General features: G+C 46.2%; 1 protein-coding gene across 4 annotated transcripts in view; it reads left to right on the plus strand.

Moving 5' to 3' along the window:
- Nucleotides 1-17459, plus strand: part of CEPT1 (choline/ethanolamine phosphotransferase 1) — a 22855-nt gene extending 5396 nt beyond the window's left edge. For 3 of the 4 annotated variants that reach the window (XM_052702374.1, XM_052702375.1, XM_052702372.1), the window contains exons 4-9: nt 289-430; nt 5104-5188; nt 14073-14204; nt 15008-15166; nt 15828-15953; nt 16668-17459. In XM_052702374.1, the coding sequence (XP_052558334.1) occupies nt 289-430; nt 5104-5188; nt 14073-14204; nt 15008-15166; nt 15828-15953; nt 16668-16787 (764 nt within the window). In that variant the 3' untranslated portion in view covers nt 16788-17459. Of the gene's footprint in view, nt 1-288; nt 431-5103; nt 5189-10654; nt 10740-14072; nt 14205-15007; nt 15167-15827; nt 15954-16667 lie in introns of all 4 variants that reach the window. The other variant, XM_052702373.1, reaches the window with a different exon arrangement.
- The last annotated feature ends 272 nt before the right edge of the window (nt 17460-17731 follow it).

Raw genomic sequence — 17731 nt, forward strand, 5'->3', positions numbered from 1 at the left:
AATTCTGTTCTCAGGCTTAAATGGCTCAGATCTGCTGGTCTGTAATCCTGCTGAGTTCAGTGAAAATGGAGGAGACAAAACCTTAACACTGAGAACTTCTGTTAACTGACAGCAATTGTAATACCCTTATTTTTTAATGGAGATGTCTCTCTCTTATAAATGCCTATAAAACAAAGCCCACGAGGTACCTTTACGCTCTCCTGCCTGGGTCCTTTGTTAGATTTGCTGCCGGTGAGGATCTTTACACACACTTTATATTTTTACCCTGTGACTGATTTTCTTCTGCAGTCTTTGTGGTTTTGGGAACTTGTATTGCTGTGCAGCTGGGGACGAACCCTGACTGGATGTTCTTTTGTTGTTTTGCTGGGACATTCATGTTTTACTGCGCGCACTGGCAGACGTACGTCTCTGGGACGCTGCGCTTTGGCATGTAAGTACTGGGCTGGAAATAAAGTTTGGCTTTCCTGTCTCATCCCTCCTTGTGATTGCAGCTCTTGTCATTGCAGTAGTAAATTGCTTAGATTTGTATCTGTGTGCTTAGAGCTTGTGGGAGCTGTCGGATCCCCAGTGAGCACTGGATGTTGTTTAGCTTGTCCTAGGAGTGGTAAAATAGCCCTCTGTCACACTGGGAGCTTGTGATTTGATTTAAATATAAACAACGGGGAGAAATGGGGCTTCACCTTTGAGATGTTAAAGCTTTGTCAGGTGGTGGGAATCTGCCTTAACCGCCTCTCAGCAGAACTCTTAAAGGCAGTGCATTAATTGATGTTGTGACTGCATCTGACTGTGGATTATTGTTCTGTCAGTAATGATACAAAATGGGATGTTTTGAAAGCCAGCAGCTGAAGCTGCGTTTACTTGTGTGTGAGGTTCCTAAGGGGCTGATTGAGTGATGGGATTTGTGAGCCTTCACGTGGGACGTGTGATGTTGCAATCTAAAATGTATTTCAGATAAATAAGCTGCAGAATGAATTTGCATCTGGAAACCTCTGGAAACCCACCCATAGTTTGTATGGGATTCTGAAGCAATGCTACAATGAGTGCTGTTTATTTATGGTCAGGTGTTATTCACTTGTAGCCACTCAGGGCTAAAGCAGTGGCTGTGGACCTCTGCTGTGTCCCAGTTCTTAAGGGCAGAGTAAAACAAGACAGCTGGCTCATAACCTGGGCTGGTTTTTAGGCTCTTTCCTGTCACGCTGTGCTGAAGCTCCCAGTACTGAGTGTTTGTAGCTCCCTGTGAGCGTTGTGGGATGCTGATAGTGGCAGATTTTCCTCTTATCAATTGGAGAGCAAAAAAAACCTTGGCATGTGCTTGGCTTTGCAGATGTAGGTGTCAAAGCTGCCTGGCGTCTCTGTGCTCTGAGCAGATGTGGGTTGCTCCTGCTGTTCACTGCCACTTTGGCTTTAGCTCTGAGGATCTTCATGCTGCAGCAGATGCTGTTGTTCTCCATGGCCTGACGTTACGAAAACTTGATCCATCAGTGTGTAGCTGATCTAGAGAAGGCAGTTCACATAACAGCCTACGTTGTGATGTGAACACATCTGTTTCTTTGCCTGGTGTCGTAAGGTTAACAGGCTGCCACAAGCTGACGTTTGTTTCTGTGACAAAAAAGCTGAGCCTATTTATTCTGTGAACTGATTCTCTGTTAGAAATTGGTGTTTTCTGAATCTTCCATTTCTCCAAATGCGAGTCAGTGCTGCATCTGCCTCTGCAGATCTGCAGGCACACGTGGGCTTCGTTATTCTTGCTCCTGAGTCGTGGAAGCAGACAGCTGTTGAAATGGGCAGAAGAGGTTTTAGTGTGCAGTGTTTTGTTCCTGCCTGTGTGTCCTCAGGTGCAATGTAGAAACTGTATTTGATTACAGAGATCAGTTCAGTAGGCAAGCTGTGAGTGGCTCAAAACAGCAACAGGCTGCTAAAGACAGATTAATACTTTTCTCCTTAAACACAGTTCAGATTTGAGCATTCAAGCCTGTAATCGACTTTGCTGCTCTGCAGATGGATTTTATCAGCAAGCCGTGTTTGCCTTGAAGGAGGAGAAAATTAAATTGCTTCTGTTAAACTGCTACAGAGTATTTATGGCAGGTAGAGACCAAAAACTGAATTACTGAACACACCAGCTGCTTTGGTTCTTTCTCCCCTCATCAACATCAGAGCCGGCCTGGACACTCCAGGCTTGTTGACACAGCGTGCTTCTGGTGCTCTGTGTCCATCTTTAGATTTAATGTGAACATTTTCACTAGCACTCGGCCGCTGATGCTCAGAGCGGTTTGGTTCAGTCGCTAGAGGTCAGTGCTGTGTAAGCATCCACTGCGAGGAGGCTGGGTCCCTCTCCAAGGTTTGTTACGGTGGGACTCATTGGAGCAGCAGTGCGGTGTGTTGTGTGGAAGCTTTGTTCAGAGCATCTCCACTGGGAACGGGCTCACGGGACAGCAGGGATGTGCTGCCCTGCTGAAGGAGCAGAAGGGTGGTTTGGAATTGCAGGATAACGTGATATTCTAGCTGTGCAGATGGTTGCTTTGTTCTCCTGTCCTGTTTTCTCTGGGCTGTGGAATAGCTGTGCCACAGTGCAGAAGGTGCTCAGTGTTTCAGGCTCAGTGCTGGGTGAGTGCAGCTGTGTCGTAACTGGGGCATCTCTGGTTTGGAAAGCTGCATCTCTTGTGTCACAGAAATCAAGCCGTTCCATCCACCTGGACTTCCACATGTCTGTGTGGAAGCAGGTCTGCTGTCCTGGAAACATCCTGCAGAAATTGAGGGCATTCAGTGGTATGGGGCACAAAACCGGAACGGAATTTGCCTGCTGTTAGCTGTGCTGTTGTGGTTACTGGCTCTGGTTCTAGACCCAGACTCATTCTGCTTGGATTCTGTACTGCAGCTGCTCATGAATGTTAGGAGCAGCTGTTTCTGCAGACTCAGTACTGCATTTAACCTTGCGAAGTCAGTGTGCAGGCAGCCTGGCTCTGCAGGAGCTGTCTCAAATCCAGAGTGGTTAGAAGTGAAGCTGGAGCTGTGTCACTGCTGGAGCAGTGAGGGGTTCTGCATTGGCACTCGGGTGCTGTTCTAAGGGACACAGACCACAGCAGAGGTGCTGGTGCAGCGCAGGCAGTGGCACAGAACAGAAGGGAGTCCTTCACACTCAGCAGTGCTGGTGGGTAGTGCTGAGATCACTGGCATCCACCTAGAGACATGGGGATGTTGCTGCATCACGATTTCCATCATTTCCCCTGTGAGTTATTCACTGGGTGTACCCTAACCCTGCTGAACTGAAATATGGGAAGTTGGCACTGGTAGAAATTAGTTGTGTGTGCATACAGACAATGGAAATCAGTTTCTGAGGATGTTTTATGATGGCATATCAGTGAATGCTGAGAGGAAGGAACAGCTCAAGAAGTTCCAGTTGGTTCCTTCTGAGCCCTCCTGCTGTACAACTGTTGAGGTAGAAAGGAGAGAGCAATAACTGGGGCTGTACTTCAGAAACCAGCCAGAATGAAGCCTCCCTCTCTGGTAAGTGTTTCACATTTTGTTACACTCAAGTGAAAATGGTAGATTGCAATTGGCTGAGATTAAACACTGTAATATCCCTTAAAACAAAGCATTTGAATTCCAGTGTGTGTCTCACAGCTGTGCTGTGACCATGAACATTCTTTTCTTGCTGCAGTGCTTCCCTTAGGAAAACACACTTTTGTCTCGTGGTCGGATTTGTAGGTTGTGGCTCAGCCTGAGTAATCCCACTGCACGCTTGGTACGACAGATGGAAGAATCACTTCTCAGAGTAGGGTGCTGCTGTGCAGAATTTTAAGTAATAAGCACAGCCCCATGAGTTTGCCAGCCTCATCAGTTCCATTTTGTGATGGGAAAGGAGTGCTGCTCTTGTCTGCCTTGTGCTGCCTGGGGCTGTCACAGGGGATTCTGGATGTAGAGGAGGAGGGCACAGGTCTTCCCCCATGGCTGTGCACAGCAGAAGGGCTGTCAGTGCTGACTGACATGATTTCGGGGCAGTGTCAGTGTCTGCTTCCTGTTCTTGGTTGGTTCACTTCTCAGGAAATCTCTTAGCTTTGAAATCCTTTTAGTTCACCATTCTGGACAAGAATGGACTGCAGCTGTTTCTGAGCTGAAACTTGATTCAGGGTGATACTTGTAAAGCCTGATGAGTTGTTTCATCAAACAGAGCCATCCAAAAACTGCACGCTCAATGTGCTCAATAAATTAGCACTGACAAGTGTGTATTCTTGATGTCTGACTAATCACTTGTGCATTAATTGGCTCAGGGCTCTTACCAGCTTGATGAGGGAACCTAGCAGAGTGGCCAGCACACAAAAGCCTTCTTGCTGCCAACATCTGAGCAGGGTTAAGCACATGCCAAGGTCGGTGGCCTCTTTGTTGGGCTTTCCTAATGTTCAGAAAAAAGCCACGTGTAAATTACAAATACTGAGTGATGTAGGAAGGAAAGGAAAGTGTAACTGTTCAGAAAGACCCAAGTCATGTGTTGTGTGCGACTTTCTCTTCCTGTGTTTGCTAAAACAAGAATTTTAGATCTCCTTAGTGACTGACTGTGATAGAGAGCAGAAAATGGGTATCAGGTGGGAATTGGGGCATGGGACTGAAAAGTGAGCATAGTGAGCTGTGCTGCTCTGCTCTCTGAGCACAGGGCATGGCAGTTGTTGCTGTTCTGAATGGACTTTGTGAAGCACTGCCCGAAGAAGAACCCGTTAACACTGAAGTATTTCATTCTGTGTGGGCTTGAGAACGGGATGGGGAGACGGGAGATCTTGGGCTGTTCTTAATTGTGACCTGGAGCAAGGAGTTCAATTGTTTCCTTATCCAGAAATGATGAGGCTTTCTCTCATGCTGAGTAGAACATGGAATTGTGTCACATCTGTAAATCCCACATGGGTGACAACGCTTTAAACTCATTCATACTGTCACTCTGTGTGGCTGCTGAAGCCCTGCCTCTCACCCCTTGTGTTCTCAGTGGCTGCTCTCTTAACATGGCATAGCAGTTTTATTTCACACCTCCGATGCAAATCCGTTCTGATGGGTTCTGAAACCGAAGTGTATAAAAAATAATGAACGTTTTGAAATGTTTCTTTCCCTCGCACGTAGATTTGATGTTACAGAGTCGGTGCTCTGTACAATAGGCATGCAGCTCCTCACGGGAACCCTGGGGCCCGCGTTCTGGAACTACACGGTAAAGCCTTAATGCTCCCAGCAGCGGTGGCATGGACTGAGCCTCCCAGCACCTTTGTCATGCACAGAGTAACTGGGATAGGAAGTGCATCTTCCTGAGGGTATTTCACACGTGCTTTGAGAGCAGGGGAAAATGTTTGCCAAGTCCGAAAGAGCAGTAAAAATCCAATCTAACCACGTTGTTCTTCTCTGAAAGCATCGTGTTTTCGCTTGGAAACAAAGCAAGGCTGCCCTGAAGAGGAACAGTTTGCTGTGAGCATTGCTTGTTTTGTCACAGGCTGTGCGAGCAGCTCTGTCAGTGTGCCTTAGGAAGCTGTGAAGAGGCATTTCTTTACATACCATCTCACCAGAAGGGAAAAAAGATGAGGATTGAGCTCACTGAGGGAGCTGTGCGCTGTGTGTTACACAGAGCTGCTGGTTACTGCTTAGGAATGCCTCTCTTGAGCTGTACGGCTTCACCCTCACCTTCCAGTCTCCTCACTGTGCTTTCATGAAGTGACTTCGCTTTCTGCCTGTCTGGATTCTCAGAGTGCTTTCTGCTGCTTTGCCACCCTTCAGGAAGGACTTCTCTTTCCTATTTCAGCTTTCCTAGTGCTGCGTACCATGGTGTTCTGCTCCCTCCTCCCTGTGATAAGATGCCACCAGTAGGATGCGAGTTGGCATTTCTGAGGTTTCTTGTTTCTCCTGGATGATTTGCCAGGAGTTTTCCTTGAATTCTTAGAGGATAAATGATGGTCCTTTGGCCTTCTCAGAACTGCTATAGACCTTAAAATGAAAATCTTCTGTATTTCGCAGACTTGCAGGTCCTTACTTCAAGCTGTGCTGATGAGTATTACACTGTTCTTTTTTGGTTTTTAATTTTCTATGCAGTGTTTCAGCTCAATCTCTGCTTTCAGCATACTGCTGGCCCTGGGCTCTGCTTTCAGTCCAGTGGTGTCAGCAGCCAGGTGTGTGCAGCAGGGTCAGCAGTGCTGTGAAGGCTCAGCTGGTCTCCTTAAACACTTGGCTGTCAGTCTGTGGGAGGCTGGAAATACTTTCAGAAATAGTTTCAGGGAATGGCAACGTAGCAGGTAATGACTGGAAGGAAGAACTAAGATTATTATAATTGTTTTTTTGTACCCTGCTGCAGTACTGGAAGGCTCAAACTTCAGAAGCAGCCGGTTGGTGTGGGGGCTGTGTGAGAGGAATCAGCTTCAGCTCTGCAAGGAAAGTGAATGGATTAGGATGGGTGCAGGGGAGAGGGAAGAGTTCTGTCCCTTTGCACAGCTGGGGAGGGACTAATGGTGATTTGTCTAGGCTCTACCAATAAACCCCCCCCTTAGGAAGGGTGCTTTGCCATGCTTCACAGATAAATGCTGCTTGGTGGCACTGCTGTGTGCAGTGGGTGTGAGTTCTGCTTCTCATCCTCCAGCAGCAGAATGCAGTGTTTACCTGTGACAATCCCTCCCACATGCACTTATTTTAGGCCAAATTCCAGAACAGCCTTAATCATCTTAAATTCTTGCATTTGGATGCCTTCTGGCATCTGTATTTTTAGTCTTAACTAATAAGTGAAGATGCTGCTGCTGCTTCCAGGTGATTTGCCTGGCACACAGACAGCATCACGCTTATTTTGCAGTTGGAGATCGATGGTATAGATTTCATTCCAGTGCTGCTCTGTCTCTGAAATGGATAAGCTACAGGAAATTGCTATTTGTGCTGTTTCACATCTGGTAGCTGCTTCAGGTGGCAGTGAATTTTGATGAGAAGGTATAATTGTAGCCCTGTCCTGGAGCTGCTGCTGAAGGGGCACAGATGGGCTGTGTGGTTCCTGCACCATAGCCGTGCCTTGCAGTTGCATGTGCTGGCAAAAAAGTTTTTAATGCATTAAAGAGAGGGGAAAAAAAAAATGCTAAAAATTGCTAATGGGGTTTGCTTACACTTCTAGCTTATGGAGAGGGTATTTAAAAGATCAGCAGGTTTTTAATGAGTTAAAAAAAAAAAAAAAACCCTCAAAGACTTTAGGATTCAAGTTAAATAATAGAGTTTACCAGGCTGTGTTGTGAAGTGTGAATGTACAGGACTGAGGAGCTGCAGCTCTGCACACCTCCTCCCACAGCTCTGCACTGTCATCCTGCAGTGCCTGATGGTGGCAGGGGACTTGCTGCAATGTTTCACTCTCTCTTTGCTGCTTCTCACAGCCCAGAAGCAGGAGCTGTAAGCAGGTGCTAGCAGCGCTGCTTCGTGCTGCATGCACTGCATTTACAGGAGCTGCAGTGAGGGAGCTGAAGGCAAACAGATCTGGAAAAATACTCAGCGCTTCTGTAGAAAACGATTAAAATAGTTTTGTTCCTGATAATCTGCTGTTCTGGCAGAAAAGAGAGGTGGTAAAGCTGAGGTTGGTGTGGCAGTGCATTGCAGTGTGTGACGCCTTGGTGAGCACCTCCAGCATCTGCAGGAATGCTGCTGCCACACGGGGTCAGGAACACCAGCAGCACGGCATGAAAAGCACCTTTCAAACTCTCAGCTTCCACGCTTCTCTTTGTGCTGTAAAGCCCTCAGGTATTCTCAGTTAATGTTCATTCAGCTCTCACTGGAGCATGCAGTTGTTGGTGTCATTCCACCCGGTCCCTGCTTGCCGTCCTCTATTTTGCAGAGCTCCTATTTGTTCTTTCGTAGCACAGTGACTTGCAGTGCTTTTTCCCAGCCTTGCCATTAAAGGCTCTGTTGAGGCATTCTGAGGTGGTTAAACCAGGTCTGGGTTCTTTGTAGCTTTGCCTTCAGTCTGCTCTTTGTTCTCTGGCTGTCCCTGGTGATTTTAAGAAACTTAATTTGGGGTCCCTTGTTTGTTTTGAAGATGAAACAGTCCTTGGTTTATTTGACAAGGTAATCTTTGGAGCTGAACTGCTTTGTGTCTGCTGAGGAACTTTGCAGTAACTCTACATCCCTCTATTGTAGTGTGGGCATGTCTCAGGGAACTGTTTCATCTTTGCTCCATAGGTTCTGGGGAGCAGCTACATGTTGTGCCATACATCTCTGCATCAGCTGAGCGACACAGACTGTTTGGGCAATGCTGACATGACTCAATTTATCAGGAAACAGCAGACAGAAAACTGTCAGGTTAGGGGAAGTGTGGCCCCAAGTGATTGCTGAAAATAGCAAAGAAGCTGTAAGGAACCCCTGCGCTCGAGCTGCAGGACTTCTGCTGCTAATTCTCCCCATCTGTTTTTCTTAGGATGTCCACCATAGCATTTAAACATACAAACACGAGGAGAAAATAGTATCAGGCTTTGAACTGGCTCATTCCCTTCTTGCTTTGAAACGGTTTCCTGCAGGTCTGTACAGCACCAGGCTGTGCTGCTGTGATCCACCGGGGGCTGCACAACCCAGGGCTTCTGCTCTGATGGCCAAATGCCACTTTCTGTCTCCTTGTGCAGGTGCCGCCTCTCCTTTGCCATTCAAGCAAAAATATTCCTCTCTTATGCAGTGTTTTATGTTCCTGTCCTTATAGGAAGAGGCACCTCAGTGTGCAAAAGAATTGTCTCAAAGGAAAAGCTCTATTCCTGGAATATTTAGGCAGGAACTGTGTATCCACCTGCTCCTAAATAACTTCCACCAAAGCAGGCTGTTACCTTTTCTCAGTAGCTTTATTGACAAAACCATTATTGCTTTAGTTTTTTGACTTGCAAGGCATTCTCCTTCCAATTTTTTTTATTACTGTCATGTTTTAAGGGCTGTTGACAGCTTTTCTGTCTGCTGGTGGCAGTCTGCTTACCCTGCATTCAGAAGCCAGAGCCTGTTGCCATGCTTTCATTCCCTCCTTGTTCAACTCAGCACAGCGTTGCTCTGCTGCTAAGAGAGGCAGCACAGACCTGCTGCTGCCCTCTGTGCTGTGCTTGCATCACTCACAAGGCTGCAAAGTATGCAGAAGGGAAGCTGATATGCTCTAAGCTGGGATAGGAACCTTTCTTTTCCTTTCCTTCTCTTGTTTGGGTCACTTGGAGCCAGTTTCCTGATCTGGTTGGTGCTGTGGCACTGTGGAGGAAGCAGGCTGAGCTGCTGTGTTTGGGCAGCGAGGAGCTGCTCTGTGGAGATGCTGGGATGAATGTGGCTCGTAGAAGCAGCCTGCATTTAAAACAGCTGCAAACACAGCATCAGCTCTAGTTAAATGAGTAGAGGAACGGTGTGGCTCCTTTCCATTTTACCCAGCTTCTGCTTCCCAGGGTTGTTCCCTGTTGTGATCTGGCTTCGAGGAGTTGCCAGTTTAGATTCCTGCATTCCTTGACTCCTGAGCAGCAGCCATCTGGCAGTGGGAGCCTGGAAAACAAACCCAAAACACCACTGGGCAATTCCAGCATCAGGCATATGCTGCATTGATGCATTAAAATGTCATCTGACAGTGGCTGTAGCGATGGTGCCAAGAGGATCCCTTTAGGTTCAGTGTTCTCTGACGTTTCCACCCTTGACACTAAGATGCACTTTATTCTTATTGGTGGCTTAAGCTTTTAATTTGTCATCGGTGGATCTGAAATCTTGTCTTCTGTCCTAAGGAGCTGCTTAGTGCCTTTCTGCAGCACTGAAGTCAAAACTCGTTTGTTCTGCAATTAAACTGCAAGCTGGAGAGGAGTTCTGAACCCAGGAGGCTTCGAGGTGATTGCTGAACCCTTCCCAGCTGCCCAGCGCTGTTCTTAGCGGTCATTTGGGGGCTGTGGAGTGAGGTAGAGCTGTCTGATGAGAGAAATGTGTGCCATAAATGTTTGAAGTTGGCCCAAAGGATTATTTGTGATCCAATATCTGAGTACGAGCGGCGTTGCGTGGCTCCGTATCACACACCAGAGCCCTCTTTGCTTTTTGCTTCCATCTTTGACTCCTATTTCTGGAGCTGCTTTGTACGGCTTTGCTTTTTCCCTTCTTGCTCAGACTTTTATGGTTTTTAGAACAAAGGCTTAAACTCGGGCTTTTCTGTAAGCCTTTCCTTCCTGCCCTGCTGCAGCTCTCACTGCTGGATGCTGCACTGTGTCAGCAACCTGAGGTTTGCATCCTCTTCAGGGATTTGTCTTGTTTTCAAGCGTGATGCTTTTCAGAGTTAACATCCATTGGGGAAATAATGCAGTAGAAGATGTAACAGTGGCTAAAAGCTCCTTTCAGATATTACCTGTTTGTTTTTATGGGCAGGGTTAAAACTGAACACTTCTGCAACTGGCAGCGGTCAGCTAGAACAAAACGAAGGGCAACAAATGGATTTTTATTGCAAAATGGATTTTATTGTGAAATTAAACAAGTGTAAAGCAGCACAGCTTTTACTTTTAACAGTAAAACTAAAATATATTTTGCTTTTTAAGGTGTTGACGCCTCTCCTGTGTTCCTCAGGACCTTGAAGTTCTTTACACTGTGCATGATAGAGGGCAGCTGCCGAGCTTGCAGATAATTGACTTGAAATTGCTTGGAGTAATTCTGCTTTTCTTTTTGGCTTTTTGTGCTTAATCAGAATTGATGTGACTGAAGTGCAAATCTTCATAATAATCATGCATTTACTGGCAGTGATTGGAGGACCACCTTTTTGGCAATCTCTGGTAATTTTGTTCATGTTCTTATCTTTATCCTTTATTAATAATCTCAGACACCTGGAAGAACCACCTGCCTGCAGCCTTCCTTTGTGAGGGAAAGGTTTTTGTTTCTTCCTGTTTCCTCACTATTAGCGTTGAAATGGCAATAATTGCACACTGGTTTTTACCAGAGTTAATTAAAAAAGAAAAAGCTTTATTTTCCTTTATTTTGTCATATTTTGCAGGTAGGAAGCTACCAAATATTTCCCATACTTACATGCACCTTCGGTGAAGCCCAGCTTCCTTTGAGTGAGCTGGCCAAAACTTGAATGCATTTCGTGCCACAAGCTAGATCAGGAGCAGGAGATTTACTGAATTGGACTGATGGTATGGAGGAGAGCTTTGGAGATCAGCTGGGGGCCATCAGTAGATAATTGGGCCTGAGCGTGCTCAGCTCCTGCTTCGGTGATGGTGACAGAGCACAAAGCACAAAACAAATTGGCCATCTTTAAAAAACAAAGATCATTCAGATTGAACCTGGGTGCAGGTGGGTCCTGGGGGCTTCCTGGGGCTGCCTGGCTCAGGGGGCAGCTGAGCTGCTGCTGAAGGCAGCTGAGCTCCCTGTGTGCTCTATTGGAGCAGAGTCGTGAAGCCACGCTGGGCATTTGAGTCCATGTAAATCTGCACATGTATGGATTAAACAGAAACAGATGCCTGGAAGTGACTTCCAAAGGATTCTTTTCCTGGAGTGTTTTCCTCCCTGGGCACTGATCACGTCTGTGTGCTCATAACAGCCTTCTGAAGGTGGATAAGGGAATCTTGATCAGCCATAAAACCAAGAGATGGTCAAAAATACTGAATCGCATCACCCCAAATCACTGATTGACTGATTGATTTTCTTTTCTTTTTTAATCTCCCTAATCTGCTTCCTAAAACCTGAGAAAGGAACCCTCTAATGTTGGAGAGAATGTCTGGCATGAGGAGCTAACCTTGCTTGCCTCCATCTTGCTGCGTGTGCTTTTGGCTTGAGCCTAAATGCCCCCAGAAATCACAAATGATGCTGCAAAGTGAATGAAGAGCATCAGCAGGAATAGAGCTCTGCTCTCCAAAAGCCATGAGGCTGCAGGTCACGCTTCTGGTGCCAGACTTCTCCAAAGCAATTACTGCCACCAATGTCCACGCAGCTATTGCTTAGCTTCCCAGTTAGGTTTCCCCAATTTATTCTGTTTCCTTTTCTCTATTTGTTTGAAAAGAAAGCAGAAAAATAACGAGTCCTGCCACAGAACCTGTGGCATGGTTTGGGACAGGGTGTAGTTTGGGTTATTGGGGTTTTTTTTCCAGCAAAATCATGGAGTTTGTGAGAAGTGCTGTGTTCTAGCATCGGGTGGAACAAATTCCCAGTGCTGTTTTGAAGTCCAGCACTGGAATTATGGAGGAATCTCCCCACAGAGTAAATGCCTTCAGGCTTCCCCTGGCAATGAGGAGTTTTCCTTTTTCTCCTTGTGGAATTGCTGCTATTTACAGAGATAAACCCTGTCTGCTGTTTGCAGAGCAAAATATATCACATAAGGAAACCACCCCTATTTAATGTTGCCTACGACAGCAAAATTGGTGGCTTGGTCTTGGGATTTGTTTCTTGGGGAGGGGAAAATAAATGGAATAAAATGGTCGTGTGCTCAAACATTCCACTTTCTGATGCTAAGACGTGACAAGCAAAACAGCCCTGATTTGCTGAATGCAGAGGTGTGTATTTGGTCAGTTGCTGCTTCCAGGGGCTTTGCTCTGCCCGCTGTGGGCGCTGCGTCAGCGTGGGGCTCTTTCATGGTTTGGGTCCCATTGGCTGCTGCCCACACCTGTCTGCTTCCCAGATCTGTTTTTACCACTCAGAGACCTGTGATGGCATCTGGAAGGATCCACGGTGAGCCTGCAGGCCTGAGGTTTGTCTTCTGTGGAACCATTTGCTTGAATTCATTCCCCAGCAAGCGTTCTTTAATCCACTCTTTGCCTGTTGCCACTTGTTTTTATCCACGTGTTTGCTTTTCCCAGCCAGACCTTGGTTTGCTTGCTTAGTCAGGACGTGCCCTGCTTCAGAGCAGCTCTCTGTGCTGCGTGGCCTTTCTCTTTGAATCAGTCACTCTAGAGATGCTTTTTTCCCCACCAAAATCCCCTTTTCTTTGGGGCACTTCAGCTTTAATCCCTTGATTCCCATATGAGGGGCAGCGTCGCTTTCCTCCTGTTGGCAGAAAAGCCCATCCACCTTCCTTAACCAGAGGTGAGACCTTCCCAGGTTCTGTGCCTCCTGGAAGGGATTGCAATTAGCACTCTGCTCTGTGGCAACCTGCCTTTTGCTTGCTAGCCATCCTTCTTTCTCTGCTGTCTTTCAGAGGATGTGTACCAGCAAGGAGTTAACGCTGCCAGCCCTGAGCAGATCAAGAGATTAAGCTGTTAAGCAGAATAACATGTTAAACACAGCAGAAAAATTAGTGATCCCTATCTGCTAAAAGCTACACCGTGTGCAGCTGAAAAATAGAAACAACCTGACCTGTTTTGGGCTTCTGTGAGTGGTTGGGCTCCTGGCTGCTGGGGCCAAGCGTTACTTTGGTTGAGTGCTGCAGCTGCTCAGCGAAGAGCCTGGGAAGGTTTCAGTGGTGCAGATCGGGTTGGAAGGCGTTGTTGTGCAGCTCTGTCTCAGAACCTGCTTCCATGATGTCTTTGCTGTGGTTTATTTGAACCGTCTTCATTTCTAGTTTCTCCTGTTCCGCTCAAAGCACTGTCTGTAAGTGAGGAAAATAACTGCTTTTCAGCGCTCAGGTTTTCCACTTAGCAGCCCACCTGCTTGTGCTCCCAGGCTTGCTTGACTCTGAGATGACTTGTCTGATCTGCTCACTTCCCTTGCCCTGCCTGTAAGGCAGCACCCAGCTTCTTACAGGGCTTTATTTATTCACCCTGGTGCCTCCTGCTTTGCCCAATGGTGGGCTGCAGCTGTGCATCTTGCAACCCGTTTCAGAAGAGATGACAGATGCCTCCATCTTCCCACTTGCAAACTGGGTGCTGTAGCCAGGAGGTTTCAGTTTCTGCCTGCTTGTTGCTTTGGGCAGTTCTTTCCAGGTAACTGAAGATGAGTCCCACTTCATGGGAAGCTTGATGGAAGCAGGACTGGGCGAATACACACTTCTCTGATATGCTTTGTAAAAATGAAACCAAATAACAATAAAAATTAAGTCTGAGTAGTGGGAAGGGGGGGGGAAGAATGCAACAAATGGAGCATTGGAAAGTGGACTGTTTGAGTGCACCAGAAGTATTAAACCTGGCTTCAGTGTGCTTGTGCATCTTTAACTTCTTTTCTCTTTTCCACTGAAGATCCCAATACTGAATATTCAGGTGAAAATATTCCCAGCTCTCTGTACCGTCGCAGGAACCATATTTTCCTGTACAAACTACTTTGGCGTCATCTTCACAGGTGGAGTTGGCAAAAATGGATCCACCATAGCAGTGAGTACTGGGTTTGCTCATTTCAGTTCCTTTCCAGCATGCTGTTGCTTTCCAGCCATGACCTTGGTTTTCATTTCACGTGAAGGAGGCGTGATGGTGATGCTTTCTGTTCAGTTCTTTGACTTGGGGAGAAAAGTTAAGATAGGCTGTGTAAGAATAGCTTTAGAATCAAAGGTATTAAATGTCTGTGTTTAAGAAAGCTGTGGTGCTTTGATGTTTTGTCTGGTTAATTCACAAGCAAACAGGTAACAGAAATATGTATTTCCAAAAAGTTCCCAGGCATCCAGTGCAGAAATCCATTCAGAAGGAAACTGGTCAAGCAGACCAGCATGGCTTTGCTCATTCTGAGTAATATTTACATTACCAGTTAAAAAGTATAGATTTCTGTACAGGTGTCTTCTGCTACAGCAGGCAGTATTGACTGTGAAGCCCAGGGAGCTTTTCACAAGGCCAGATTAACAATGGCTTGCTGCTTAGAAGGCTGTTCTGTTGCTTTTTAAGCTTCACAGAGGGAAATCTCTCCCAGCTTCAAGTCAGCATCAGCCCCTGCCTGGGTGATGAGTGGCAGCACGGTGCAGTTCTTGCTCTTGTTGTTCAGCACAGGAGAGGTTTGGCCACGCGCTCAGCTGGCGCTGGCTGGAGTTTCCCCACATCTTGTTCCTGTTGTTGCTGGTGCACAGCACTTGCTTTTCATGTGTTCTTGGTTTAAAAACCACACGTCTGCACGCCACGTGAGCGTTTGGCTGGCTGAGATTATTTTACAACGTGCACATTGTCAACTTCATGCCTTTATCTCACTGCAGGGAACCAGCGTCCTTTCACCTTTTCTTCATATTGGGTCAGTGATTGCGCTCGCTGCAATGATCTACAAGAAATCTGCTGTGCAGCTGTTTGAAAAGCACCCCTGCCTGTATATACTTACTTTCGGTTTTGTATCTGCTAAGATAACAAACAAACTTGTGGTAAGTACACCAGAGTTTCGGGTTATTGCAGTAAGACTTCTTGTAACTCTTCAAGTTCTCTGGTTATTCCATCAGCTGACTTGCATCTGTTTTGTGTAGCAAAGTGATAAACACACTTCAGTAGCTTGGAGGTGCAGGGGATGGAACACGAGTTTTCTTCCACTTGGAACGGCAGCAGTGAACATCATGCTGATGCCATGGTTACACAGAGAGTACAGCTTTCAGCCCTGGGTTCTGTCTCTCCATCCATCCATCTGTCTCTCCCCCCTCTGCAGCTGTTCATTCACATCTCTGCCATGAGAAGGGCTGGAGAAGAGCTGGCTGAATCCCTCTCCTGATGTGTGTGTGTGTGTGAGAGAGGAATGTTTGCTGGGGGAGGAGATAAGCTGACAGAGCTGTGGGAGTCTGGGACAAGAGCTTGAGTTGAAGTTAAGCAATTGGAGAGAAATAGTAGTGAGAATCATTTACTGGGTTGTAGCAGGGAGCTGATTAACCAAGTGCTGCCCCACGCTGCCCCAGTTCTGTGGCAAACCAGCATTGCTGCTTTCACCAGGCACCTGATGCATTATACTGCAACGTGGCTTTAACTGCAGCTTTTTTGGCTTTGGGTGAATCACTGTCAGTATGTTAATGTCTCAACTTCCTTTGTTTTTAACTGCAGGTTGCACACATGACCAAAAGTGAAATGCACCTGCACGATACAGCTTTCATAGGCCCGGCTCTGTTGTTTCTGGACCAGTATTTTAACAGCTTTATTGATGAGTATATTGTACTCTGGATTGCCCTGGTAAGTATGGGCTCACCTTGTCAGTCATCACTGCAGATATTTGGTGCTCTTTTCCTCCATGCTGTTGGCACTGGTTGAACCTAGCTGACTCACCTTGAGGATGGTGGCACTGGGGACCTGCTTGACTGAGTTGATTTTTAAGCAGCCCTTTATACAAACCGAGGTGAAGAGGGTTTGCTTGGTGCATAGTTCATGTGGTTGTAAAGCAATGCAGCAGATCTTCAGAGCTTTGAGTGTTCTGAAGGTCTGTGATGGTGCCTTATCAGGAAGGGAATGTGTCATTTGTGGTGCAGGAGCAGCATGGCTCTGCTTTCATCTTGTGATGACAAGTGTGCCCACAGTTACTGGTAGAACACATTAGGAAAAGTCTTAGCATTAAACTCATCTACATTTTTCAAGCAGTCAGCCATTACCTGTCAGTGTTCACCTAATAAAGTTGATGGCCTGCAGTTATTGCTGTTTGGAGCTGAGAGGGGAATTTCACAGCATTTGTGTAGCGAATGGAGTCTTCCTTGGACTCTGCAGTTTGCATTTTCTATTTCACAAAGCTGAAGGCAGTTCAGCATTTTTAGGAACTGCCTGCAGACAGCATTTGCTCCTGCAGAGCTGGAGATCTTCCTCTCGAGAAGAGCCCAAGGGTTATTTTCTTTCTGAAGCACGCGGGTCGTGTCACACCGATGGCGTGGAGCTGATGTGTAACTCTTCCTTTGGCAGATCTTTTCCCTCTTTGATTTGCTCCGATACTGTGTGAGTGTATGCAACCAGATTGCTGCCCATCTGCACATCCACGTGTTCCGAATCAAGTCCTCTTCCACTCATTCTAATCACCATTAATAAACGGGGAGCCACCATGGAGGAAAACGGGAAAGGAGTTGGTTTTCTACATGAGGAGGGCAAGATGTGTCGGAGACTGAGGCAAAAAGCAGAAAAGAGCAAAATCTGTCGTCATCAATGTTGTATAACTCTTACTCTCTGTTATCAGTAACACTCCTTAACTAGTCTCCTGCCTGAGAGAGTGAATTCCAAGCACACCCTTAGCTCTACATGTAGTCAACTCTGTTGGTTCCGAGCCCAGGAAAGCATGCAGAGAGCATTGCTCTCTTTGTAATTACTTTGATTACAGAATAATCTATGTATGGTGAATGGATCCCCAACAACTGAAGTTTCTAATGTAGTATAATTACAGCTGCAATACGACTTGCTTTTAATTTTAATATTTCGTCATCTCTTAGTGAAATACTTGTTTAGTGTCCACTTGAAATTCATTTACTAAAGACCTGAGCTGGTAACAGATATCTCACTAACTTGTGTGGCTGAAGCAGCTGTTGAGGCTTGAGTCCAGGCTGATGCGGTTCATTTGCTGCAGCATTGCTGATAGAAGTGGTTTCTTGGCTGGAGAACACAGAGCAGGGTTCTGCAGGAGGAAAGGATGACCAGCATGCAAAATAGTGTGGTATCTTTGTCAATTAATTTTATTTTTTTAAATAAACGTGATCTAAAAGACAACTTACTTCTCAATTTTCTTCAGTGGGAAAAACTTTAAAAAGAAGATTTTACTGTTTACTTTTTTATGTATGGAACTTAAGCAAGATTTCCTTTCTGCTCTTAATAAATAAGGATTCTGAGAGCAGCAGTTGTCTTCAGATGTGTGAGTTGCTCTGTCCTGTTGGATTGAAGTACTTAATGTTAAGAAGCAGCCACCCTGCCGCTTGAAAAGCAGTTTTCTAGTGCTGCAGCTGCACAGTGATGTCGTTCTGGGATCTCCAAGACTTCTCTGT

Source organism: Tympanuchus pallidicinctus, unplaced genomic scaffold, assembly GCF_026119805.1.
Source record: "Tympanuchus pallidicinctus isolate F22 unplaced genomic scaffold, pur_lepc_1.0 scaffold45, whole genome shotgun sequence".
Lineage (NCBI taxonomy): Eukaryota > Metazoa > Chordata > Aves > Galliformes > Phasianidae > Tympanuchus > Tympanuchus pallidicinctus.